Source organism: Bicyclus anynana, chromosome 26 (assembly GCF_947172395.1).
Source record: "Bicyclus anynana chromosome 26, ilBicAnyn1.1, whole genome shotgun sequence".
In the NCBI taxonomy this organism is placed as follows: Eukaryota; Metazoa; Arthropoda; class Insecta; order Lepidoptera; family Nymphalidae; genus Bicyclus; species Bicyclus anynana.
Genome location: NC_069108.1, coordinates 8,123,585 through 8,150,061, shown reverse-complemented (window position 1 = coordinate 8,150,061; position 26,477 = coordinate 8,123,585). Strand labels below are relative to the sequence as shown.

The window sequence follows — 26,477 nt, the reverse complement described above, 5'->3', positions numbered from 1 at the left end:
CGGTAGCTCAGAATCCTAGGATTCCTAGGGTGGGCATGCACCAATGGAAAATGTAAATGTACCTATGAGCGATGACGAAAGAGTTCGTTCGCCATAATCATAATTTTAAAAATGAAATTCGATTCCTTTTTGCTTAATAACCAGCAAACTTAACTAAACCACACACATAGGCCCTGGAACACAGATCCCAACACATTGGATACAACAACATGCAAGATGTCGCAGAAATCTAAAACATGGTATGGTATTAAAATATCGTAGGTTTTGAGTTTATGTCGCTCTATGGACTTATCGTCTCTTTCTCTGGTACGTCCAAAGAAAGTGTGTGTAAGAAGACATTGGATGCTGGAAGAAAGATGCTGTTTGATCCCCAGTTCTTGGAGGAGTGAGACTGTGTCCAGGATATGCAAGCATTCTTCTTCAACTCATTTCTAGAGCGTGTACATTCTTTTTCTCACTTTCTCTCAGAGTCCAAGTCTCAGCATCCTATATAAATCGATTAATAGCACTCAATTAACTTCATTGTTTTGACTTTATAGGTTCATTGCAAATAATATATCATTTATTACTCTTTTTAACAGAGTTCATTGTTTACAAACAAAACACTTCGCAAAGTTTCGTCCTAAAAATGCTAACTGTGGACGGAGAGACTGAATTGAGAGATTTAGAATGGAAAAAATATTAATTTTAGATATTTTATAAAATATAAATTATTATTTTGGAATTTTGGGCATCCACAATTTGTCCGTTTTACGATCAAAGGTGACTCAAGACCCATCGTAAGTTTTTGACATAAGCCATGAACATAAAACTTTACACAATTCGAAGACAATCGCAAATAACTGTCAAATCTTAACAAATCATTCACTCTTCGTATAAAAATAACGATCTAATCGTAATGAACTAACTATGCCCAACCGATGGCTTTCCATTGGCTTACACAATCCGAAATAGCCGTTTGACAAGTAAAAACGTACGATTTCAACTGTCAAATTCAATCGTTTGCGTTAGACAATTAGGCCCCAGTGGTGAACAAGGTCGAACGGATTCTATCAAAGTTACGTATGATTAGGAATAGTCGTAGGTTCGAGCCCGGGTGGGGAATGGATTATACATCACAATATATTTTTTTTTGTTTTTTTTTATATGATTTTCTCAATTCGTTTTTTTTAGTATTTTTTGAGTTTTATTAAACCTCGATTAAAAATCTCCATTTAAATAAAATTGCCGCTGTTTTAGTAGTACCTATACTATAGTTTACTCCAAACCGCAGTTGGCGCTTCAATTTAAGCCACCGAAAATCTTCAAGAGGGCTCTTTTTTCCCATATACTTATTATACTCTTTGGACGACAGCAAGATCTTGTTTGCTGCAGTATTATTTATTTTTGTGTTTTTACCTATTTTATTGAAATTCTTCAACTTCAAATTAATTTACTCCTCGTTGGATCGTTAGAATTTTGATAGACGTTTGTGGTTTGAACTTTGAAATTGATATTTCGAACCGAAGTTCTATGAATATTTCTTTTCTTTATTAGTTTGTGATCATAAGGCTGTAATTTTCAATTGAAATTATTGTTGTAATAATTTTAACAATGCGTTGCTGCGTGCCCTTCTGCGGAAACACTTCAGACAATGTGTCCACATCTCTGAGCACGGGAATTACTTTTCATGGGTGAGCAAATATGCAATTCCGCCACGACCATCGATTTCTACAGCAGTATCATCACCAACCGTACCCCTGGGCTACTACTTGGAAATCTATATGTTTATAGCGAAAGCTCGCTTAATATTTCGAAAACCGCTTGATTTACAAAATAACATTTTTGGCAGCAACTAACGTTACAGACTGTTTGTAGACATTTTTTTTTTTTTTTATTTATTTTATTTATTTACAAACTTACACTAGCATTACAGGTCATCCCCAATTCGCTAGTGTAGCCATACACAATTTACAAGTAACAAAAAAAAAACTAAAACAATAAAAAATCAAAAAAACAAAGACATGTAACACAATCCCTCACAGAAACGTTAGCAACGCGCCCCGTGTGAATCGGCGCTATGTCGTGAAGAAGCAAGTCACCTGTGGTTGTTTTTCTACATCTTTTTTCTTTTATTGCCTCCTTCAAATGACTAAAAAAACGCAGGGTATTTGCGCAAGATGTGACAGTAATACTTTGACCCTTTTTGGTGTACTCTATCAGTTAGATTCCCTTAGAATCCCAAAACACTGTATCTATGAGTTTTCTGGCAGATGGAGTGACTTTAAACTGTACTTACTGTATTGTGTAGTACTGAATTTACTGTGTCATGGGAGACTAACATTCCGAAGGACCACAGTATAAAAGTGAATAAATATTATGAACTAACTTAAAATGGCTATGTAGTTAGTCTGTATGCTGTAGAAGTAGGTGCGAGAGGATTACCAGCAAAATTTCTCTATAACTTGCTTAAAGACCATGGCCCCTCTAGAAGTGCAGCAAGTTCAATATTAGAATGAGTATCCAAAGCTGATCTAATGGGATCTTACCAAATTTGGCTAGGCAGAGAGAACAACACAATCAGAGAACGGGGAGTGTTGTTTGATGGTCAAGGAATTCCTTAACCCTACATCCAGTAGTCACAAGTCCAGGACTCTGCTAGGAGTTTTTCTTTCTACCACACGATGGACCCGGCACCCGGTGGTGGGTGAAAAAATGATTTTAATCCATCCACATCCATATCCTTAGACTGCTGATAAGATCAATCTCCTAGGTGTAAAACCATGTCATAATTTTTGCTTTGACTATAAAATCTCTTAAACTGTCAGCTATAACTTTTTCCATACTCATAGCTTTCTATAAAATGCTTGTTAAACTGATAGGTCTGTAATTTTCACCCTTCAACTTATTCCCGTTCTTGAAAATAGGTGTGACTAGTGCTTTTTTCTGCTGGAATCTGCTGGAAGTTTTCCTTTTGCAAAGAGAAATTTATTAATATAGATATATGACCAATAACGGCATTACATCTCTGAAGCATATTAGCTGGAATGTTGTCTGGGTCACTCACTGTTGATTCTTTAAAAATTTTAATAGCCTTTAGAACTTTTTTGTTCGTGTAAAAACAACATTTTCTAATATTGCCTGGACTCTCTGTGTTTGCAGTTATGGTAGAGGTCCAGACGGTTCACATACAAACGAGTATGCATGTTCAAATAGAATGGCAAAGATTTCAGCAACTTCTATTGATTTTGATACAATATTATTTGTTTGAGGATTTATGCTGTGGTATATCAATTCTTGTTGATATTTCCTGATATGAGCTAACGAAGCTTTAAATTAAGGAAGTCTAAAGGCGAACGAAGTTGCTGGCGTCTGCTTGTTGTTATATTTATGACTGACCATTGTGTGCTGAGTGACTGAGCTTGATTAATATTAAACACTTTAAGATTGGGCTGGTTACAAGTTTAATGCTTTTGAGGGACAATCTTTGTTTTAGTACTGACAGTGTGCAAATAAGTGATTTGTAAGTGTCAGTTACAATAAACGGTAATTCACAGAGTTCCCAGTGATATTAGTCTGCGTGCAGCTTGGCTCCGAGCCCTCGGCACACAAGAGCATCACCTGCCCGACCCTGCTGTGGTCTGCTCTCAGCACTTTACACATGACGACTTTTATGAAACCACGAGTTGTGTAAAGCAGATTCGCCCCAATGCTATTCCTTCAACAGTGCAGGTCAGTTTCACATCATATATGTGTATGTAGAACTTGTATTGTATGTAAGGGTAGGTCAAGGAGCTAAGACAACCATTTTAATATCAACATTACTCACATACAATCAGTAATGTAGAAGTAACTATTGGTATACTTACTAACTTACTTTTTACTTACTTTTGGTAGATGTGCATGATATGCCTGGACACTGACAGCAAGCTGTCTCTAATGAGTAAACACAAGTTGGAGGAGGCATATGAACAGCTAACTGGACTGTCTGTGAGTTGACAATTTAATTGTTTATATTATGGGCACTATCACAGGGCAGGTAGTCAAGCACGAGTGAAATCACGGACTGGCAACCGCTAGTAGCAGGGTTAAAGACGTCTTTTCCAGTTAACTAATACTCACCTTCCCCGCTCGTGTTGCCTCCCAGCCAAGTAGCTAAGAATGTAATGGGCGGACTATAGGGATAACTCAGCCACTAGTTTCTTTATCACTATCATTATTTAACTATCACTTTTTCACTTTCACTATATTACTACCACTATTTAACAAATGGAAGACGACTATCCATTCCGAAATTGCTATTACAACTGAACTGCTAAACTAGCAGACTAGAGTGGGAGCAGGGTGCCCCCACTCTGTCAAGCGTAACGGCTACGCGCGATTTTGATGTGATGCTATTGGACGAGAGTCTCGTGATCGTTTCCTATTGGTCGAGCGCTGCCACTTCCAGCATAGTGTAATTTATTTAAACAGTAAATAATTAAAGCCCAATTACATAAAAACCTGATTCTAATATTATCACAATAACTAACGTAGATTTTGCTAACCGATCTAATAACTCACTCGCCGACATATACATTTGTTTCAGTTGTATCGTGGAGGAAACCTGAAGCAAACACTCTGTGTGCTGTGTGCTCAGAGATTGATTAACTTCAGTAGATTTAGAGACTTGTGCTTGAGAGCCCATTCACTGATGACAGACTTACTTGCACAAGATGAATTAGTGAGTACTTAGTAGTAATGGTTACATTCACTTGTAAACTTGACAATCCTTGTTACCTTCCTTTGGTGAACTATCTGGTAAGAAGTAAATAATGACTTTTTTCAGATTACAATACAACATAAAGAATTGATGAACTGCACAACAAAACATCTGAAGTTTAATTTGACACAAACCACATTTGCCGCTGATCACTGTGACTTGCACATAGATCACACTGATGAAGAGGAACAGACAGCAGCAGAGGAATCTGTAGTGGGAGATGTTGCAACAATTATGCTGAGGAATAAAAACAGTTTTTGCGCTGATCTCATGGAATCGAATCATAAAGATGACAATTTGATAGACAATTCCAACAATGATTGTGTTTCAAATGGCGGTTACTCCAATATAAGCATAAAGTTGGAAACATGTTCACTAGATGAAGATATAAATGTATCACTTCATGCAAAAGAAGGAGCTTCCTGCACTACAGTTCCAGAACATGTGCCCGAAACAGAGAATTTCATTAAGATTGAAAGTGTTACCTTTGGCTGTACGCTTTGTTCCGAAGAGTTTATGCGAGAGAATGAATACTATGATCACATGAGCGAGCATCTTCAGGTGAGACTTGTCCACTTCTCTACGGAGATGGTATATGGCCTCTGCATGTCAATCACACAATGTCCTCTGTGGACGGACAAACATGTTGTAAATGAATTTTGCATTTAACAGAATGCTGGAGACGACGATGCTTCACAAGTGTGCGAGCCTCATGCAGCTGTGAGCCGCAGCAGTGACTCACTCATGTTGCAGACCAAGTGAGTTTTGTTTAAACTCCTACACAAAACTAATAGCTTTACAAAGTCTTGATGTCATAATTGTGTAGTATTTATTCAGTATAGTGCTCAGCAAGCAAACTCACATTCTGCGGATATGTTTCACAGGACAGGAAGTCGGAGGCTGAATGATGTCCCTCCCCCGGCTGCAGACTGCGCTCAGGCTTTAGGTGAGGGGCTAGTGGACTTGTTTGTTACTTTTTCTGTTTCCTGTGGTGTTAGTATTATCACATTGAACCCAATTGCCGAGTGTATAATGTTCAATATAGCTTGGGTTTGTGATGTTGGTATAACATCTATGTTAGTTGGAACTCGTTATCTGGAGTGTTCTACAGTAGTCGCCTTGTGTACCGCCGATATAGACAGGGAGCGATGGACTGCAGCTGTTGTGCATCTGTCGAGTGTCATTGTATAGACAGATGTGTGGGGCGTCTGCGTCGGTCACGGAGGTCGACATCTTGAGAGACTAGTGCCGTATATCGTACAAGTGACAGCCGAAAAGAAGATTGTTATTGTTTACGCGCGACCTAAGACCTTGTCCAGAAGGGGCGAATTCGTCGCGAATCGTATCGCGCGAATTTATACGCGTCCACAAGCATCGCGCGAATTCAAAATACGCGCGTAAATCACGCAAAGACTCGGCTAGCGCGTGATTCTCGCTTTCTAGACTGAGCCTCACGCCGTCGCACACACTCTCCCTCTTCCATTACTGAAGGTCGGTGGTCAGCTTTGTAAACTTTTCCTTGTCCAAGGCTAGGCGGAAAAGTTCTTCGACTGTCTTTATGCCAGTTCACTCCCTTAATTTCGTAGCCAGGACTCTTCCTACACCTCTTTACTCTGCAGTCTTGCCCATCATGATGGTTTGAAGCAAACGGTATCTTTCGTGTCTCAAAACGTGCCCTATACTACAGCCTTTCTTGATAAGTACTGTTTACCAACAAACAAATTAAAAATGAGGGTATAAATCACTAGTCATTTCATACCTAATAGTCATTATAATTAACTTGTTTTTTAATTAATGAAAACAAATTTGATTAATAAGCTTAGGACAATTAGTTATGGTTAGTATATTTTATATAACATTTTATAAACAAACAATACATAATTTAAAATAAATAAGTTATATAATGATATGCGTTTTCTACCTTTATTTCTTTGTTGATAAACAGTACTCATCAAAAAAGGCTGTAGTAAAGGTACGATATCTTCCGCTGCTTGATGGTCTTAACAAGCTCGGTCTTCTGCATTCTGGCAAGAACCTCAGTGTTAGACACTTTCGCCGTCCAGCTTATGCGGAGCAATCTTTTTTTTTTTTTTTTATTCTTTACAAGTTAGCCCTTGACTACAATCTCACCTGTTGGTAAGTGATGGTGCAGTCTAAGACGGAAGCGGGCTAACTTGTTAGGAGGAGGATGAAAATCCACACCCCTTTCGGTTTCTACACGGCATCGTACCGGAACGCTAAATCGCTTGGCGGTACGTCTTTGCCGGTAGGGTGGTAACTAGCCACGGCCGAAACCTCGCACCAGCCATACCTGGACAAATTGAGAAAATATCAATCTGCCCAGCCGGGGATCGAACCCAGGACCTCCGTCTTGTAAATCCACCGCGCATACCACTGCGCCACGGAGGCCGTCAAAAATTCTGCGGTATGTGCGCCAACTTGCGTAAACAATAATATCATCTAGCGCCTCGTCCTTCTACATATACAACTAGCGGACGCCCGCGACTCCGTCCGCGTGAAACTCGATGTAAACTTTCAACTACCTCTACCCTACCCCTATCCTACCCCTACCCTATCCCTACCCTACCCCAACCCTACGTTGAAATTTTTCCTGATTTTTCTTTGCTATAAACCTCACGGAGCCCGAGACCTTTCCAACGAATGCAAAACCGTGGAAATCGGTTCGTGCGTTCTGGAGTTATAGCGTCAGGAAGGAAAACCCGACTTATTTTTATATAGTAGAGATAATTAGCTTCATTATGCCTCTACAGTAATGTACTGTTACTTGTTGTGTAACTGTATAATGTTTGCACGATTATTCAGTATTATTGGTACATATTGCGGGAGCGAGCGAGATGTCGCAAAGGTTTGTCGGAGTAGAATAAGAAGACTATTTTGTTTCAGTCGCTCCACTGTCCGCGAGACTTGCGGCAAACAACGACCACACAGTGCAGGCAACTGAAGAAGCAGCTGCGACCCGGAAAAGTGAACAAATCCTTGAGACTGACATTAGCGAACTGGACAACCAATCATCTAGCGGCACTAAAATATACACAGATATAAATTGATTCACAAATAGTGTAGTTAATGAGTTATATGATATTTTCAAAAAACCCAAGGAAACTGTACTAGCGGAGAATCCACGCGTCCACATTAAAACGCACACTGGTGAGAAGCGCTTTACTTGTGACATGTGCAATTATAGAAGTGCACACAAAAATGATTTAAAAAAACATAAAAGGACGCACACGGGCGAAAAGCCTTTTTCTTGCGAGATATGTAATCATAAATTTGCACAAAAAATACAGTTATTAAATCACATAAAAACACACACTGGCGAAAAGCCTTTTTCTTGTGAGATATGTGATTATAAATGTGCACATAAACATAATTTATTAAATCACATAAAAACGCACACTGGTGAGAAGCCTTTTTCTTGTGAGATGTGCAATTATAGATGTGCACTTAAAGATGATTTAAAAAGGCATAAAAGAATCCACACTGGCGAAAAGCCTTTTTCTTGCGAGATATGTGATTATAAATTTGCACAAAAAGTACATTTATTAAATCACATAAAAAAGCACACTGGCGAAAAGCCTTTTTCTTGTGAGATATGTGATTATAAATGTGCACATAAACATAATTTATTAGGTCACATGAAAACGCACACTGGCGAGAAGCCTTTTTCTTGTGAGATGTGTAATTATAAATCTGCACGTAAACATAATTTATTAGATCACATGAAAACGCATACTGGCGAGAAGCCGTTTTCTTGTGAGCTATGTAATTACAAATTTGTACAAAAACATAATTTATTAGATCACATGAGAACGCACACTGGCGAAAAGCCCTATTTTTGTGACATATGTGATTACAAATCTGCACGTCGAAGTAACTTATTGATGCATAAGAAGAGAGTGCACTTTATCGACTTCTAGGCCGCAAGAGTAATAAAGAACTAGTAACATTTTTTTTTAATGGTCTTAAATTGTTTATTAGCATTCTACGAGATTGAAAAAAATTTTTTTTTTTTTGATACATGGTAATTTTAATTTGTAAATATTTTTTGACAATACGAGCCAAAACGCATGACGTAACAAATCATTTAGAAAATGTTTGACAAAAATATTAATTAACAATCGTCACAAAATGGACGACAGTGTTTTTTGACGTTTGGAAAATTTTATAAAATACTTGGTATTTAGATTAAGTTCTGTAAGAAATCCTTAACTTTTATTAATTGATATCGATATATTTCGGATCCTTATTCCATGTAGTAGGTACACGAAATTAATATTGTTTATATTAATTAAAACGAAACTTTTTGTTTTCATACAAAGTAATTCAAAATAATTTCTACTATCCATGTAACACACGCCTTTATCTATCCTTGCATTTTAAAATACGTAATCGTTGTGGTAAGACTGTCGATATCGACGAGATATTGCAACTGGCACTCCGCACTTCACTAGTAAGCTACTTCATAATATTTATCAATGAATGAGTTAATAAGAATAGCGCTGATATAATCAGATGTAAACCAGGATTAACTACCGTTTAGCAGAGAGTCAAGCACGAGCGAAATCACGGACTGGCAACCGCTAGTAGCAGGGTTAAAGGATCTTTTTAAATTTAACAAATACTCCCCTTCTCCGCTCGTGTTGGTTCCTGGCCAAGTAACTAACAATGCAATACTAACCGGACGATAACTCACTCATTTGATTCACTGACTCACTACTTAACTTCTACATCACTATCACTATTTAACAAATGGAAGACTACCATCCATTCCGAAATCGCGATTACAACTGAACTACTAAACTAGCAGACTAGAGTAGAAGCAGGTTGCCTCCACTCAGTGAAGCGTACCGGTCTCCCACTACTCCCCACCTAATTACACGGAAAACTTAGTACTCGGCTCATGACGCGAATCGACCGATCTAATGACTCCCTGCCAAACTGACTAGATCCAGCTCAAACGTTCAACTCAATAAACATCGCTCACTCCGAAATCGTCAACTGACAGATGTCCACAGACAAACAACTGACCGATAAACGAGACGTACTTTGACGTTTCTAAAAGATATTGCTATCAAATTAATCACTCATAAAAAAGTTAGATGGCGCTATAATTATCTAATCTTGCGATAGATAGATAGACAAGATAGTATTTTGTCGTTCATCGTCGTCTTAGTGCTGCAATACTGCAATGATTAATAAATATGTAGCGGGGAGAAAATCTGAACAAAAAAAAATCACCAAGAACAGAAATTGTAATCGTTTGTTCCAAAGTTTGTCTTCAGAACTTTTTAATATTTCACACAAAATAAATTATAAATCACTAACTATTGTTTCATTTACAAAATATAATACTTTATCAAGTATTTGTATTGGGTAGTATCCTGTCTTGACTATTAGTGGTTTATCGATTTCTCGTTAGCCTACGGTACCACAATATGTTGATTTGTCAGAATAAACTTGGCAACACTGCGAATAATCTTATTATTTTGTGGTCCTTTTACTCGCGTCAAAAGAACGACAGCGAGGTTATTAATGGTCGAAGACAGCGAGCCTGTACCGCACGAATATTTGTCGTAGTAGGTACCTATTATTTACGTCACCAGGACGTTGGTTCTTTAACTCACGATCTCGGGCGCTACCGTACTGATACATTCAGGCCAAAACACGACGGCCAAGGTCCGAGTCTCAGAGGAGAAAGAGTAGATAGAGTTAGAGAGTAATTCCGCCCATCTCTTCTGCTTGTCTTCGAGCCCCATCTGGCGTTATGGCGATTCATGCGTTCGTTCTGCTGCCACCACGTTTTTAGATCTATTTTTTTATTCTTTACAAGTTAGCCCTTGACTACAATCACACCTGATGGTAAATGATGATGCAGTCTAAGATGGAAGCGGGCTAATTTGTCAGGAGGAGGATGAAACCCCACACTCCTTTCGGTTTCTACACTGCATCGTACTGGAACGCTAAATCGCTTGGCGGCATGACTTTGCCGGTAGGGTGGTAACTAGTCACGACCGAAGCCACCCATCAGCCATACCTGGACCAATTAAGAAAACCTCAATAAGGGATCGAACCCAGGACCTCCGTCTTGTAAATCCACCGTGCATACCACTGCACCACGGAGGCCGTCAAACATTACAACAATGAAATATCGATTCATTATATACAGTTTTTTTTTATCATAGATTTGTTTTTTTAAACGCGTTACACCCATAGATTTACGATTCGGTACAAGTGTTGATTATTGATGTTTGACAGAGGAGTAGCGTATAGCAGTTCCCTATATAATTTGTCTGAGCCAAAAGAATTAAATATAGAGCTATAGAAAGTTACAGTTAATTATAGAGAAGAGTAAACTCGTATCTGTGATCATTTGACGTTTGTGGTTTGACATTTCGTTTCATTAGGAATACCTTTGACATTGACAAATTATAAATATAAAATTACATTTGAATCAAAGAGTAGATTACTGAAATTATAGAATTGTATTGAATATTGAATAATTATTACTTATTTATTTGTATTCGGTTAATAATCTGGTGTGATTCGGTATAAGGTCTAAAGGCTACAATTTTCAATTAAAATTATTGTTCTATTAACTTTAACAATGCGGTGCTGCGTGCCTTTCTGCGAAAACACTTTAGACAATGTGTCGACATCTCAGAAAACGGGAATTACTTTTCATAGGTGAGTAATTTATATGAAATTCCGCCACAACTGTCGATATCTGCAGCAGTATCTTCAACAGTACCTCAGTACTGCTACTTGGAAATCTATATCATCATCAACCGATGTTGGGCTCACTGCTAAGTTTGAGTCTTCAGAATGAGACTCAATAGTCCATCATGTTGGACCAATTCAGATTGGCAGACTTCACACATGCAGAGAATTAAGAACATTCTCTAGTAATGGTAATCTATATTAAAAAGCGAAAGGTCATCTCATCTCAATATTTCGAAAACTGCTTGACTTACAAAGATGAAATTTGGCAGGGAGGTTACAGTAAGTAGACATATGAAGTCACTGGCGTATAAAATAAAATAAAATAAAAATAGCCTTTATTCTCTGATTGCTGAATACATATGATATACCTAATACTATTACTTAATGTATATACTAGAGCAATCAGGTTGTCCTTCGTCATAGGCCTCCTCCAGACTTTTCCACTCAACTCGATCTCTGGCCTTTCCTCGCCATCCTTTCGGCAGGTCATCCTCCCATCTCTGATGTGGTCACCCTTGCGTCCACTGGCGTATGCTTGGCGTTATATGTACGACTGACCATGATTGTGTGCTGAGTGACTGAGCTTAATTAATATTAAACACTAAGATTGTGCTGGTTACAAGTTTAATGCTTATGAGGGACAAGTTAGTACTGTGAGTGCTATATGTGATTTGTCAGTGTGTACAATAAATTGTAATTCACAGATTTCCCAGTGATATTAGTCTGCGTGCAGCTTGGCTCCGAGTCCTCGGCACACAAGAGCATCACCTGCCTGACCCTGCTGTGGTCTGCTCTCAGCACTTTACACATGATGACTTTTATGAAACCGCAAGTTGTGTAAAGCAGATTCGCCCCAATGCTATTCCTTCAACAGTGCAGGTCAGTTTCACATCATATATGTGTATGTAGAACTTGTATTGTATGTAAGGGTAGGTCAAGGAGCTAAGACAACCATTTTAATATCAACATTACTCACATACAATCAGTAATGTAGAAGTAACTATTGGTATACTTACAGATGTGCATGATATGCCTGGACACTGACAGCAAGCTGTCTCTAATGAGTAAACACAAGTTGGAGGAGGCATATGAACAGCTAACTGGACTGTCTGTAAGTTGACTATTTAATTGTAATAAAACTGTAGAGGGAATTGAAATATTATCTGATAAGCTTTAATAATATTAAGATGTGTTTGAACCTTGTTTAAAGGTAACAGAATATTAAATAGATTTCGACAAATCAAGTATAATTAGTTAAATTAATTTTACCAAGACAGTGTGAGCCAAAGTTCAGATAGAAAGAAACAAGTGATACACTGTTGTGTAATGTAGTGTAACTATACACTCACAGATTATAACACAAAATGAATCCCCGAGTTCTATCTATTTGTCTTACCAAACCTATACTGACAGCCTTTGCTCATTGTATACATTTCTTTCAGTTGTGTCGTGGAGGAAACCTGAAGCAAACACTCTGTGTGCTGTGTGCTCAGAGATTGATTAACTTCAGTAGATTTAGAGACTTGTGCTTGAGAGCCCATTCACTGATGACAGACTTACTTGCACAAGATGAATTAGTAAGTACTTAGTAGTAATGGTTACATTCACTTGTAAACTTGACAATCCTTGTTACCTGCCTTTGGTGAATCAACTGGTAAGAAGTAAATAATGACTTTTTTCAGATTTCAATACAACATAAAGAGTTGATGAACTGCACAACAAAACATCTGAAGTTTAATTTGACACAAACCACATTAGCCGCTGATCACTGTGACTTGTACATAGATCACACTGATGAAGAGGAACAGACAGCAGCAGAGGAATCTGTAGTGGGAGATGTTGCAACAATTGTGCTGAAGAATGAAAACAGTTTTTGCGCTGATCTCATGGAATCTCATAAAGATGACAATTTGATAGACAATTCCAACAATGACTGTGTTTCTAATGACAATTACTCCAATATAAGCATAAAGTTGGAACCATATTCACTGGATGAAGATATAAAGGAATCGCTTAATAATCAAAATCAAATTCAATCAAATGCAGGAGCTTCCTGCACTACAGTTCCAGTACTTGTGAATGAAACAGAGAATTACATTAAAATTGAAAGTGTTACCTTTGGATGTACGCTTTGTTCTGAAGAGTTTATGCGAGAGAATGAATACTATAAACATATGAGCGAGCATCTCAAGGTGAGACTTGTCTACTTCTCTACGGAGAGGCCATACCTCTGCATGTCTATCACACAATGTCCTCTGTGGACGGACAAACATGTTATAAATGAGTTTTGTATTTGACAGGTAGCTGATGGTGACGCTGCATGTGATGTATCACAAATGTGCGGGCCTCGTGCAGCTGTGAGCCACAGCGGTGACTCACTCGACAAGTACAAAGTGCAGGCAACAGAAGAAGCAGCTGCAACCCGGAAAAGTGAACAAATCCTTGAGACTGACATTGGCGAACTGTACAACCAATCATCTAGCGGCACTAAAATATATACAGATATAAATAGATTCACAAATAGTGTAGTACAGTTGTATGATATTTTAAAAAAACCCAAGAAAACTGTACTAGATGAGAATCCACGCGTGAAAACCCACACTGGTGCAAAGCCTTACTCTTGTGAAATTTGCAATTATAAAACTGCCGACAAAGGTAATTTTGTTCGTCACACGAAAACACACACTGGCGAAAAGCCTTTTTGTTGTGAGATATGTAATTTTAAATGTGCACATAAGCATAATTTATTAAATCACATAAAAACGCACACTGGCGAAAAGCCTTTTTCTTGTGAGATTTGTAATTATAGATGTGCACAAAAAGATGATTTAAAGAGACATGCAAGAATCCACACTGGTGAAAAGCCTTTTTCTTGTGAGATATGTAATTATAAGTGTGCACGTAAACATAATTTATTAGCTCACATGAAAATGCACACTGGCGAGAAGCCTTTTTCTTGTGAGATATGTAGTTACAAATTTGCACATAAGCATAATTTATTAAATCACATGAAAACGCACACGGGGGAAAAACCCTATTCGTGTGAGGTATGTAATTACAAATGTGCACGTAGAAGTAACTTATTGAAACATAAGAAGAGAATTCACTTTAGACTTCTAGGCCTCTAGAGTAACTGTGATAAAATAGTTTAGTCAGATACAAGAACTCCTTGGAATAGCTGATTTGTCCGAGCACTGACAAATGTTAAAAGCTAGTCTGGTCTTCTCACAGGACCGTAAGGGCCTGGGGGAGGCATATCCAAAGCATTTGCCTCCTGCGTGCATTTTAATTGCGCGCTCCATGACTTTGGCATAGTCATTGGATGCGTCCTCGGGTGGGGGCGTTTGTGGTCGCCTTTTGATATTTTCTTTGTTTTCTCTTCTTCTTTGTGTTTGGCGCTGTGGCAGTGTCTGTCAAGCGGCAACCTCACCATGTATCCTTACATTTCTGGTTTAAGATCTTTATTTTTCTCAACAGAATTTTTTTTTTTTATTGAGAAAGAATACAATATGGAACTTAAGCTAACTTGCCCACGTGGAATGGTGGCAAGTTAGCAATATTCTTATTATTATTCGATAAAATTTTTTGGCACTGCGACTCCATGGCCCAAGGGTCTCCACAGCAAAAGGTACAAATATGTAACTCTCTGTCAGAGATGCATACTTGAGCCACTTACCGGTTTCAGCTTTTTCTGCTGCGGCTCCCGGTCTTGATTCTGTCTCCCTGATATGACACGGTGCTAATGTGTCGACACATGTAGCCTCCCACATTAGGGCCCGCCCCATTTCCCAGGGAACCAGCGTCAATCCATCAGGTCTCTTGCCATCATCCCGACTGATTCCTGACGGCTCGATTAGCGCAGGAATATTTATGGTGGCAAGAGCCCTTTTTATTGTATCAAAAGAATTACATTAAATTCGCTTATATGAGAAATACAATTAACTCACATTTTTCAATTTGTGAGAAATGGTTGGTTTATCATGAAAAAAGAACTTCGAAATTTGGCGAGAAGTATACTGTATACTGTATGTCCAGATAATTGCACAGCTATGGCGATAGGGTTGTAGAATTTATTAAACCCGTTTAGGATGTGCTCAGTGAGGCGGTGCGCTTGGTGAACACACCAGTGTCTACACCGAAATCCAAACTGTTGGTTGATGAGAAGTTGTTTCTCATCACAGATGGCTTTGAGGAGATTCAAAATGATTATCTCGTACACCTTGCCTATGGTGTTAAGAAGATTGATTGGGCGGTAGCTAGTCGGGAGATCGCGGGGTTTACCCGACTTGTGGATGCCAATGACCGTGACTTCTTTCCATGCGTCAGGCGCAGTGGGCTAGAACATTGAAGATGTTCACCATGGTTGATTATCTGGACCAGGAGGACCTTTAAAGCTTTATTGCTAATCGTGTGTAATAAAGGCCCGGGGCCTTCTTTTTGCGCAAGCCCTTGATATCCGCAGAGACTTCTTCGCATGACGTAGGGGTGATTTCGACCCCGTCCAGGGGGTGGAATAAGATCAAAGTGAGTTCGGACTTCACTTTTTTCGCGTGTGATTTTACGAGTGCAGAAGTGCACTGGGCTTCGAGACTGTCGGTTAGGCATTCGACCTTATCGATGTTCTCGATCGCGTTTGGGAGGGAGTTTGAGAGGTGGAGTGGCAGCGAGACGGTCGGCTTTGAGATATCTCAAACCACTTGGTAGAAGGCTACGTGCGTGGGATCGAGGTCTCTCAGTTTAACGTTCCAACAGTTGGATACTGAAGATTGTAAGCCTCAGATATATGTGATATTATATTGTAAGTTATTAAAGATTAAACGCATAAGTTTGCTATCTGTGTTTTAATGGATTCTCTCGATAGTGACCACCTCTAAAGTCTGCATATCGCCCTCGTTCATCACATCTCAACAACATAGTATTACACTTTCTTCCATATATAATTTCGTATGTTTTCTATATAATAGATAGTCGTCGTTATCAACCCATATTCGACTCACTGCTGAGCTCGAATCTCCTCTCAGAATGAGAGGGGTTAGGCCAATAGTCCACCACGCTGCCCAATGCGGGTTGGCATACTTCACACACGCAGAGAATTAAGAAAATTCTCTGTTAAGCAGGTTTCCTCACGATGTTTTCCTTCGCCGGAATGAATTGCCAATAGATAGTCACAATAATATAATCGTTTTACAGAAGTGTAACTCAAAACATTAACGATATAATTATGTAAATTAATAAAACTTCAACCCCTTTTTACCAAGCCATTTAGGGGTAGAATTTTGAAAAATCTTGAATGACATTAGTTTTGGTAGTTTCTGGTTTTACAAACGTAATTAGAAAAATGAAGGACCTTCCATGCAAACTTTCGACCCGTTTGATACGATTTTCGCGGTATCTTTTTTTTTTATTTATTTAATTAAGGTGCATACACAAACTTGTTAAAGTTTTTCTGCGCATCCTGCCCCGTTGATCTAATCGTGCCAAGTTTTTGTTTGAATTCATTAAGTTTAAAAATAGTTTCGGCGTAATGCCCGATCAACATAAAATACGGACAGACAAAAAATAAAAAAAAATTGGCTTCAGTATCCTCCCCCTCACAATATCTTCAATGTAGCTATACCTACATGAATTTCAGTTTCGAGAAACAGAAAGAATAATCTTGGTAATCGACCGCGAGCCAGGATCGCATGAATATTCGTAGTACTAGGTACTCACACTCAGGCCTAAATACGGCCTCTAGGCCGAGGTCCCAGTCTCAGAGGAGACGCCCTTAGAGAGTAATTGCGCGTATCTTTTCTGCTTCTGCCTTCGGGCCTCATCATGCGTTATTTCTGCGCTCGCCTATGCCTGCACTTTCACAATTAGAGAAATACTGATAAATTGGTGTAAAAACCTACCGGTCCTCGTGTCTACTCGACTGTTCGTCTGTTCTCCAGCCAGTGTCTAAAAAGCCATAAGACTCAGACCAAATATATATGGACTTGTATCTTCCAAATTCTCCAACTTCTCATTTTGTTGGTGAATTTAGGTGTTAACACCTAAATTCACTCAGTTATTTAAAATATTTAACATGACTAAATGATTTTTTTATAATCGAAGTATTTTATGTCCTTACACTACACACTACGATAATGATTCGCAATACACACACGTGTAATTTTTACAATAACTAACAAACATACCGCTTGGACTTTATACACAGAACATCGATTATTTTTAGATATTGTTTTAGTTATTAATAAAATAAAATTATTCATATAATTAACTTAGATATATTTGCGACGTCGTCTTTTAATAAAATATGCGTTGTTGACTGTTTGTTATGTCATTTAACTATACAAATCGGAAGTTTTTAGGAACACTTTAAACGACGGAAACGTTAGATCGTTAATTAATAAATATTATTGAATTTTGACCGAAGGGTAACGTCTAGCGAGGCCGATCCCTCTCTAATTGTGTGTTCATAATGTAATTGTGTGATAGATCCATATCTATATTTTCAAACGCAAATCTAAAACAGTTTTCTCCCTAATTTAGTCTAATTAACCTATTTATTATATTTTATTTTTATAATAAGTTTAGCCTATTTATGTACCTACTTGATTAATCATAAATATTAAATGACAAATTACAGATAGATAGAATAACTTTTGTATAGATATCTATACTAAAATTATAAAGCTAAATAGTTAAAAAAAAAAAAAAAATATTATTCTTTTAATTTCTTTTTATGTATCTATTCGAGTACTAAATTACGCATGTTGAGGTAACCTATAAGTGGGTCTATGACACAACAACTTCACTAATCTATGTTTTGTAAAACTCAATTTTAATTGTCATAACCTGTTGGTACCCTATAAAAATAAATAAATTTGTTTGAGCCTAAATTGGACTCCTTTATTATAATATTTTAGTCGAGTACGAACGATTTTTGGGCGGTAAATCCAAAATTTGCAGCTTAAAGGCAGATACAGCGGATACAGCATATACTCGTATAGCTAAATATAAAAAGCAAAAAGCTGACAAGCAAGAGTAAATTCTTAGTATTAGTAATCTGTGGGTCTCTGGCTCTGTGGTGGCAATGGTGTTTTGACATGACAAATTGACAATGACCATGACTGACAATTGATATTTTATGTTTGTGATCTGTGGTGTGGTGTGTGCTGAAATTTTCGTTTATTTCAATTAAAATTGTTCTAATAATTTTAACAATGCGGTGCTGCGTCCCTTTCTGCGGTAACACTTCAGACAATGTATCCACATCACAGAGAACGGGAATTACTTTTCATGTGTGAGTAATTTATATGAAATTCCACTACGACTATCAATGTACTGTACTGTACATTGATAGTCGTAGTGTCGTACCGGTACTGTATCCTATTACCGTAGTAGTTCCGTCCTCTATATTTATTTCAACCTTCGGGTCTCATCAGGCGATGCTTCTGCGCTCGCCTGAACCCCCCGGTGTCGCCGTAGTGATCCACTCGGCACTTACTCAACACGAAAAAAAAACCTAGTATCATCACCAACCGTACCTCAGGACTGTTACTTGGAAATCTATATGTTTATAACGAAAGGTCACTCACAATATGTCGTAATTTGCTTGACTTACAAAGAAGAAATTTAACAGGGAGGTAATGGTCAGATTAAGGAGGTTTAATGGCGAACGAAGTCGCGGGTGTCCGCTTGTTCTTATAAATGCGATCTTGATTAATATTAAACAAGAAATTGAAGACTGAGCTTGATTAATATATCATTTTAAGATTTTTTTTTTTATATATATTTTGCCAACAGCCTCACATCACATCTGATTAAAGTTGTAAAACTGATTGCAGATAAAATTGGAACTCAAAAAAAAAAAACTTTAAGATTGTGCTGGTTACAAGTTTCATACTTATGCGTGACAATCTATGTGTAAATACTGAGAGTGTGTTTTAAGTGATTTGTCAGTGTGTACAATAAATTGTAATTCACAGATTTCCCAGTGATATTAGTCTGCGTGCAGCTTGGCTCCAAGCTCTCAGCACACAAGAGCATCACCTGCCTGACCCTGCTGTGGTCTGCTCTCAGCACTTTACACATGACGACTTTTATGAAACCGCATGTTGTGTAAAGCAGATTCGCCCCAATGCTATTCCTTCAACAGTGCAGGTCAGTTTCACATGATATATGTGTATGTAGAACTTGTATTGTATGTAAGGGTAGGTCAAGGAGCTGAGACAACCATTTTAATATCAACATTACTCACATACAATCAGTAATGTAGAAGTAACTATTGGTATACTTACAGATGTGCATGATATGCCTGGACACTGACAGCAAGCTGTCTCTAATGAGTAAACACAAGTTGGAGGAGGCATATGAACAGATAACTGGACTGTCTGTGAGTTGACAATTTGATTGTTTCTGCTATGTGATAAAACTGTCGGGGGAATTGTGATATCATGATAAGCGAAGCTCTTTTTATGGATCTCACTAAGGCGTTTGATTATGTGAACCACCCTATAATGATAGATAAACTAAGTAGATATGGTATTAGAGGGAATGCTTTAAAACTCGGCTTTATCGGGTAGGAAACAGATGACTGAAATAACTGACCATATAGAAACAAAATACGTGTCAGACCAATAAAACCGTGTCATATGGAGTTCCACAAGGGAGTATACTCGGTCCACTGATATTTATAATTTACATAAACAATTTACCTTCTGTTACTAATTATCAAACATTCTTTTTTGCTAATGACAGTACAGTTATTTTGGTAGGTGACTCTAAAGATTCATTTGAAAATGACATAAATAATACAGTTATAAATAATATTCAGTGGTTGACAGTCAAATCCTAATTATAAATCTTGACAAGACTAAAATAATTATGATGTTTGTAAATAAATATAATAAATAATTATAATAAATAAATATAATAAATTGACATTGAATGTAAATTACTTGGGGGAAAATATAGCAGAGACTACAAGCACAAAGTTTTTAGTTCTTTATAAAGATGACTGCCTGAATTGGAAAACTCATATTGAAGACTTGTGTACAAAATTGAATAGATTTTCCTTTGCTCTGTATATGCTCTCAAAAGTAATAAATCAGTCAGTTGTGTTACGGTACGCTATGGTAGCATATTCTGGGGGAATTCATTTGACCGTGATAAAGTTTTCAAGGCACAAAAGAAGTGTATTAAACCATTAATTGTACCATAAAAAAAAAACCAACAGAAACTTGAGTGCTGCTGTATTTAAGAATAAAATCAAAGAATTATTGCTCACAAAATGAAATATTAAAGAAAGAAAGAAAATATTAATCTATAAAAGATTATTTAATTGATATTTTTAATAAACTTTGACATAATTGATTGACACTTTAGAGAATAAGGCATTTTAAAATTACATAAATAAATATAGTGCACTTAAAATATTCTAAAAAACGAATTTAATTTTATATTTATTTTGACCATAGTGTTTTAAGAAATTTGCATGCCAGTATATGACAAGCAGTGTAATGTACCTACTTCAACATTCATTGTATACCAGCTAATGTACCTAATTATACAATTGCAAATAAATAAATTGAATTGAACTCTCTTACCAAACTGTATTGACAGCCTTTGCTATTTCTGTGCAGTTGTTTCAGTTGTGTCGTGGAGGAAACCTGAAGCAAACACTCTGTGTGCTGTGTGCTCAGAGATTGATTAACTTCAGTAGATTTAGAGACTTGTGCTTGAGAGCCCATTCACTGATGACAGACTTACTTGCACAAGATGAATTAGTGAGTACTTAGTAGTAATGGTTACATTCACTTGTAAACTTGACAATCCTTGTTACCTTCCTTTGGTGAACCATCTGGTAAGAAGTAAATAATGACTTTTTTCAGATTACATTACAACATAAAGAATTGATGAACTGCACAACAGAACATCTGAAGTTTAATTTGACACAAACCACATTAGCAGCTAATCACTGTGACTTGTACATAGATCACACTGATGAAGAGGAACAGATAGCAGCAGAGGAATCTGTAGTGGGAGATGTTGCAACAACACTTGTGCTTAAAAATGAAAACAGTTTTTGCTCCTTGTCAAATGCTGATCTCATTGAACCAATTCATAAAGATGACAATTTAATAGACAATTCCAGCAACAACTGTGTTTCCAATGACAATTACTCCAATATAAGCATAAAGTTGGAAAAATATTCACTGGATGAAGATATAAATGAATCCCTTCATCAAAATCAAATTCAATCAAATGCACAAGCTTCCTGCACTACAGTTCCAGTACATGTGCCTGAAACAGAGAATTTCATTAAGATTGAAAGTATTACCTTTGAATGTACGCTCTGTTCCGAAGAGTTTATGCTAGAGAATGAATACTATGAACATATGAGCGAGCATCTCAAGGTGAGACTAGTTCACAGTATATGGCATCTGCATGTCTATCACACAATGTCCTCTGTGGATGGACAAACATGTTGTAAATGAGTTTTGTATTTGACAGTACGCTGGCGAAGTCGCTGCGTGTGTTGCATCACAAGTGTGCGAGACTCGTGCAGCTGTGAGCGGCAGCAGTGACTCACTCATGCTGCAGAACAAGTCAGTATACAACGACACTAATAGCAACACTGCTCGCATGCAAGCATGGGTTGTATGAACCTCCGCTTACCGATATGTGATTACTCAAGAACCTTACGTCTCTGACCCTCCATAACAGCCCAGGTTTCAATGGTGTCTAAAGCTTTCTTATAGTCCACAAATGCTGGACACAGAAATTGATTGTACTCTAGAGTCTTGTGTTACCTGCCTAATTTTGTTTAAACGCCTACACAAAACTTATGACCTTACAAAACCGTGACGTCATAATTGTGTAGTAGTATGGTGCTCAGCAAGCAAACTCATATTGTGCTGCTATGTTTTCACAGGACAAGAAGTCGGAGGCTGAATGATGTCCCTCCCCCGGCTGCAGACTGCGCTCAGGCTTTAGGTGAGGGGCTAGTGAACTTGTTTGTGACTTTTCTCTTATCTATATTATTAGTATTGTTATATTATTGCTGAGTTGTTCATGAAGTTCAAATTTAGTTGGATTTGTGATTTAGGTGTATCTTGAGAGTTATAATAGTCTCCTTGTACACCGCCAATATGGGGAGCGATAGACTGCATCTGTTTTGCACCTCATCTCATTGATCTGAGACCAACCTCTTCTTATACTGTTTTTATGTCTAGATACTCACATGTACTTCTGATATCTTAGTGAACCATGGAGCATTTGTGATGGTTTTTAAAACTTTGTTCTGAAATCTTTGTAGTATTTCCAAGTTTGAGTTTTTGACTGTACCCCATACTTCAATGCCATAGGTCCACACTGGTTTTATTACTGTTATAAATGAGCAATTTATTACTGAGCGAGACATGCGAATGCCTTCCCATAAGCCAGTTAAGGTTTCAGAAGCCTTATTCATCGCGTTTTTTTACTATGGTGTGACATAGTTAAAAGATCCATGAATTTATCTTGTTCAGGTGTACTTGTAGAATATTTGAAGCCATATTTGCGTCTTTGTTATTACACAATATAGCTGTATCATCAGCAAATGTAGCGGTAAGTACGCTGTTTGAGATTGGAATATCTACAGTGTATATTAGATAAAGTGTTGGACCCAAGACGGAACCCTGGGGTACACCTGCTTTGTTATCATGGAAGATCGAATATGCGTCAATCATTTTAACCTACCCTACCCCACCCTACCTCTACCCCTATTATCCTACGTATACCTGGGAAGAGCCGTGAATCCAGAGAATATAATATATAACGAACATACAGACAGACAAAAAAATTTACTAATTGCATTTTTGGCATCAGTATCGATCACCCCCTGTTAGTTATTTTGAAAATATATTTCTTCTACAGAATTGACCTCTCTACAGATTTATTATAAGTCTAGATTATTGGTAAACATTGCGAGAGCGACGTTCAGGCGGTCACACTTATTAGAAGTAGAGCTGTCGCAAAGGTTTGTCGGAGTAAATTATAAGAAGACTGTTTTGTTTCAGTCGCTCCACTGTCCGCGAGACTTGCGGCAAACAACGAATACAAAGTGCAGGCAACTGAAGAAGCAGCTGCGACCCCGAAAAGGGAACTAATCCTTGACACTTTCGAACCCAGAGTGGTGAAAACCCACACTGGTGCAAAGCCTTACTCTTGTGAGATGTGCAATTACAAAACTGCCAACAAAGGTAATTTTGTTCGTCACACGAAAACACACACTGGCGAAAAGCCTTTTTGTTGTGAGATGTGCGAATATAAATGTGCACACAAACATAATTTATTAGATCACATAAAAACGCACACTGGCGAAAAGCCATTTTGTTGTGAGATATGCAATTACAGATGTTCACACAAAGGTGATTTAGCAAAACATAAAAGAAGCCACACTGGCGAAAAGCCTTTTTCTTGTGAGATATGTAACTATAGATGTGCACACAGGCATCATTTACTAAATCACATAAAAACGCACACTGGCGAGAAGCCTTTTTCGTGTGAGACATGCAATTATAGAAGTGCATACAAAAGTGATTTAAATAAACACAAAAAAAGCCACACTGGTGAAAAGCCTTTTTCTTGTCAGATATGTAACTATAGATGTACACATAAACATCATTTATTGAATCACATGAAGACGCACACTGGCGAGAAGCCTTTTTGTTGTGAGATATGTAATTATAGATATGCACATAAACATCATTATAAACATCACATGAAAACTCACACGGGCGAAAGCCCCTATTCTTGTGAGATATGTAACTATAAATTTGCAGATAGAAGTAAGTTATTGAGGCATAAGATGACAATCCACAGTGACATTATGCCTCAAGAGTAATTGTGATAAAATAGTTTAGCCTTATACAAGAAGATGAAGATGCCTCCCTTGTAAGAGATATGCAATGCTGTCAATGATAATGATGTTCAACAAAGCATGAATGTCAAAGATGTAATGTACTCGTAGTTCGGCACTGGACAAGTTTCGCTGATACATATCTGAACACCTGCTACCGGTTGTTTAATCATTCACAAGTTAACGCTTGACTGCATCAGCACTTAACAAGTGAAGTGTCAATCAGCGCGCAGTATCATTATATAGGGTGTCCCGTAATTATTGCATAAAACGCAAATGGTAGACACACTTATTTGAACAGTTTTCCAAAAATTCCTAGGGTGACCCAATTATATTATTTTTTTAATTTTCATTCTTGAATCAATTTTTTCAATGCCAATGTAATTAAGAATTTAAAGATCTGATTTTTGTTGAAATTATTAAAGTATTAAGTAATAGTAATTTTTATTAATAACAATTAATGTTTTAGTAAGATCTGATAAGTAAAAGTATTTTTTAATAACAAATTACAAATGACTGCATAACTAAATTTAAACAAGTAGGCAGTTATTGTAAAACATTTTAAAGATAACTTTTTTTTCTTGTATTGAAAATTCAGCACCTGCCATACATTTTTACAGCAACTTTGTAAAAACAAAGAGTAGACACGAGTATAATACCAATTTACCAACCTTGATAAGTGTACAAGTTTTAAAAATCTTCGAGGTTACTACACTATTGATGAGTTCCTTAACGATAAAGGTGCTTGGAGGATCAGCTTCCACCTTCACACAGGAAATAAAACTATAAGAAATTGTAATTGTTATCAATTGTAAATTATAATACTGTATGACTTTTTCAAAAGAGCAACTGTTGAGTTTCTTGCCGGTTTCTTCTCAGCAGAACCTGCCTTCCGAACCGGTGGTAGAATCTTTACAAATAGTCAAATGACGTGTCAAAAGTGCTTGTAAACTGAGCCTACTTGAAATAAATGAATTTTGAATTTGAAATGATGGCACATTTGAGTTCCATACATTTCTTTTACAGGGCACTTTTTTAAATAGGGTCATCATATTGAAAGAAAAGTAATTAATTATTGCACTTAAAGCTTCTTCTACAAAACAAATAAAAACATAATTTAGAAATATTATAGTACATTGGTAATTTAATTCGTAATGTTTTACAAAAATCAGACTTATTCAAGATAGGAAAATTTGGAAAATGCTGCAATAACGACATAATACCAAATAGCGGTGAGAAAATGGGAACAGAGAAAATTCACCAAGAACAGAAATCGTAGAAGAATTCTTCCGAAGATGATTGTCTTTAGAATTAAACTTTTAATATTTCACAAATAATAACTTTAAATAGTTAAAAAAACACGCTTTCATGCTGAAAGCGTGTTTTTTTAACTGTGTGTGTTCTTGGTGAATTTTCTCTGTTCCCATTTTCACTAAAAATTTAAAATATTGGATTTAATTTAAGGCACGTGACTATTTTTTCGTATTCCTGACAGTTAACCCTTTCATTTGATATCTATATCATGGGGGTGGAAACAGCCAGTCCGCCAACTTGGGGAGGTCGCCATATTGGATTTGTAATGACGTTTCTTAGCTAGTCATGTATTGTCATCAGAAATCAGAGCGTGTGCAAAATTTCATCCTAATCGAAGACTGGGAAGTGGGTCAAATTAAGATTTCAAGATTTTCTTACATACATAAGTCCAACTAAATCATGATACTACGTCATGATACGCCGGTACATTGAAGTATCATGACAGGAAATAGACCTTGACAATTGTAAATAATAAATTGAGATATTGTCATGATACAAGGTATACAAGTGAAGCTAATAAAAGGAGTGTAAAAATAAAATACAAATCACAATAACTATTGTTTCATTTACAACTTACATATTATGTACTAGCGGACGCCCGCGACTTCGTCCGCCCTTAGTCCCCTTTAATCCAGTCCTATCGCAAAATCCGTTCTTAGTGGATATCTACTAACTATAAACTACCTCCCTGCCAAATTTCAGCTTTGAACATTTAATAACCGGTGTTTGTGATGAAAGCCCTTTCGCATTTCTACAGGGTAAATAATGGATAAAACGCAAATGGTAAATATA

General features: G+C 37.2%; 4 protein-coding genes across 6 annotated transcripts; all 4 read left to right on the top strand.

The window, feature by feature from the left end:
• Positions 1-1,354: 1,354 nt before the first annotated feature.
• LOC112054620 (uncharacterized) lies at positions 1,355-7,837 on the top strand. Of its 2 annotated transcripts, XM_052889820.1 has the most exons (8): positions 1,364-1,673; positions 3,537-3,711; positions 3,877-3,969; positions 4,568-4,702; positions 4,808-5,302; positions 5,414-5,499; positions 5,626-5,687; positions 7,646-7,809. In XM_052889820.1, the coding sequence occupies exons 1-8, from the start codon at positions 1,594-1,596 to the stop codon at positions 7,807-7,809; spliced, it is 1,290 nt and encodes a 429-aa protein (XP_052745780.1). In that variant the 5' UTR covers positions 1,364-1,593. The 2 variants fall into 2 exon arrangements, with proteins under 2 accessions (XP_052745781.1, XP_052745780.1); XM_052889821.1 differs by lacking the exon at positions 5,626-5,687 and having other exon boundaries at positions 1,355-1,673; positions 7,646-7,837.
• Positions 7,838-7,932: 95 nt separating this feature from the next.
• LOC128199601 (gastrula zinc finger protein XlCGF8.2DB-like) lies at positions 7,933-10,086 on the top strand. The gene has a single exon (XM_052889822.1). The coding sequence runs from the start codon at positions 7,933-7,935 to the stop codon at positions 8,677-8,679; it is 747 nt and encodes a 248-aa protein (XP_052745782.1). The 3' UTR covers positions 8,680-10,086.
• A 1,119-nt stretch (positions 10,087-11,205) lies between these two features.
• On the top strand, positions 11,206-16,313 carry LOC112054623 (zinc finger protein 350). Its single transcript, XM_052889819.1, has 6 exons — positions 11,206-11,446; positions 12,187-12,361; positions 12,501-12,593; positions 12,925-13,059; positions 13,165-13,674; positions 13,783-16,313. The coding sequence occupies exons 1-6, from the start codon at positions 11,367-11,369 to the stop codon at positions 14,608-14,610; spliced, it is 1,821 nt and encodes a 606-aa protein (XP_052745779.1). The 5' UTR covers positions 11,206-11,366; the 3' UTR covers positions 14,611-16,313.
• A 2,297-nt stretch (positions 16,314-18,610) lies between these two features.
• On the top strand, positions 18,611-26,239 carry LOC112054618 (zinc finger protein 260). 2 transcript variants are annotated; one of them, XM_024094463.2, is made up of 8 exons: positions 18,611-18,770; positions 19,456-19,630; positions 19,770-19,862; positions 21,112-21,255; positions 21,361-21,885; positions 21,983-22,077; positions 22,404-22,465; positions 23,530-26,239. In XM_024094463.2, exons 1-8 carry the CDS (start codon positions 18,691-18,693, stop codon positions 24,354-24,356), a joined length of 2,001 nt encoding a protein of 666 aa, XP_023950231.2. In that variant the 5' UTR covers positions 18,611-18,690; the 3' UTR covers positions 24,357-26,239. The 2 variants fall into 2 exon arrangements, with proteins under 2 accessions (XP_023950231.2, XP_052745760.1); XM_052889800.1 differs by lacking the exon at positions 21,983-22,077 and having other exon boundaries at positions 23,530-23,667.
• Positions 26,240-26,477: the final 238 nt, after the last annotated feature.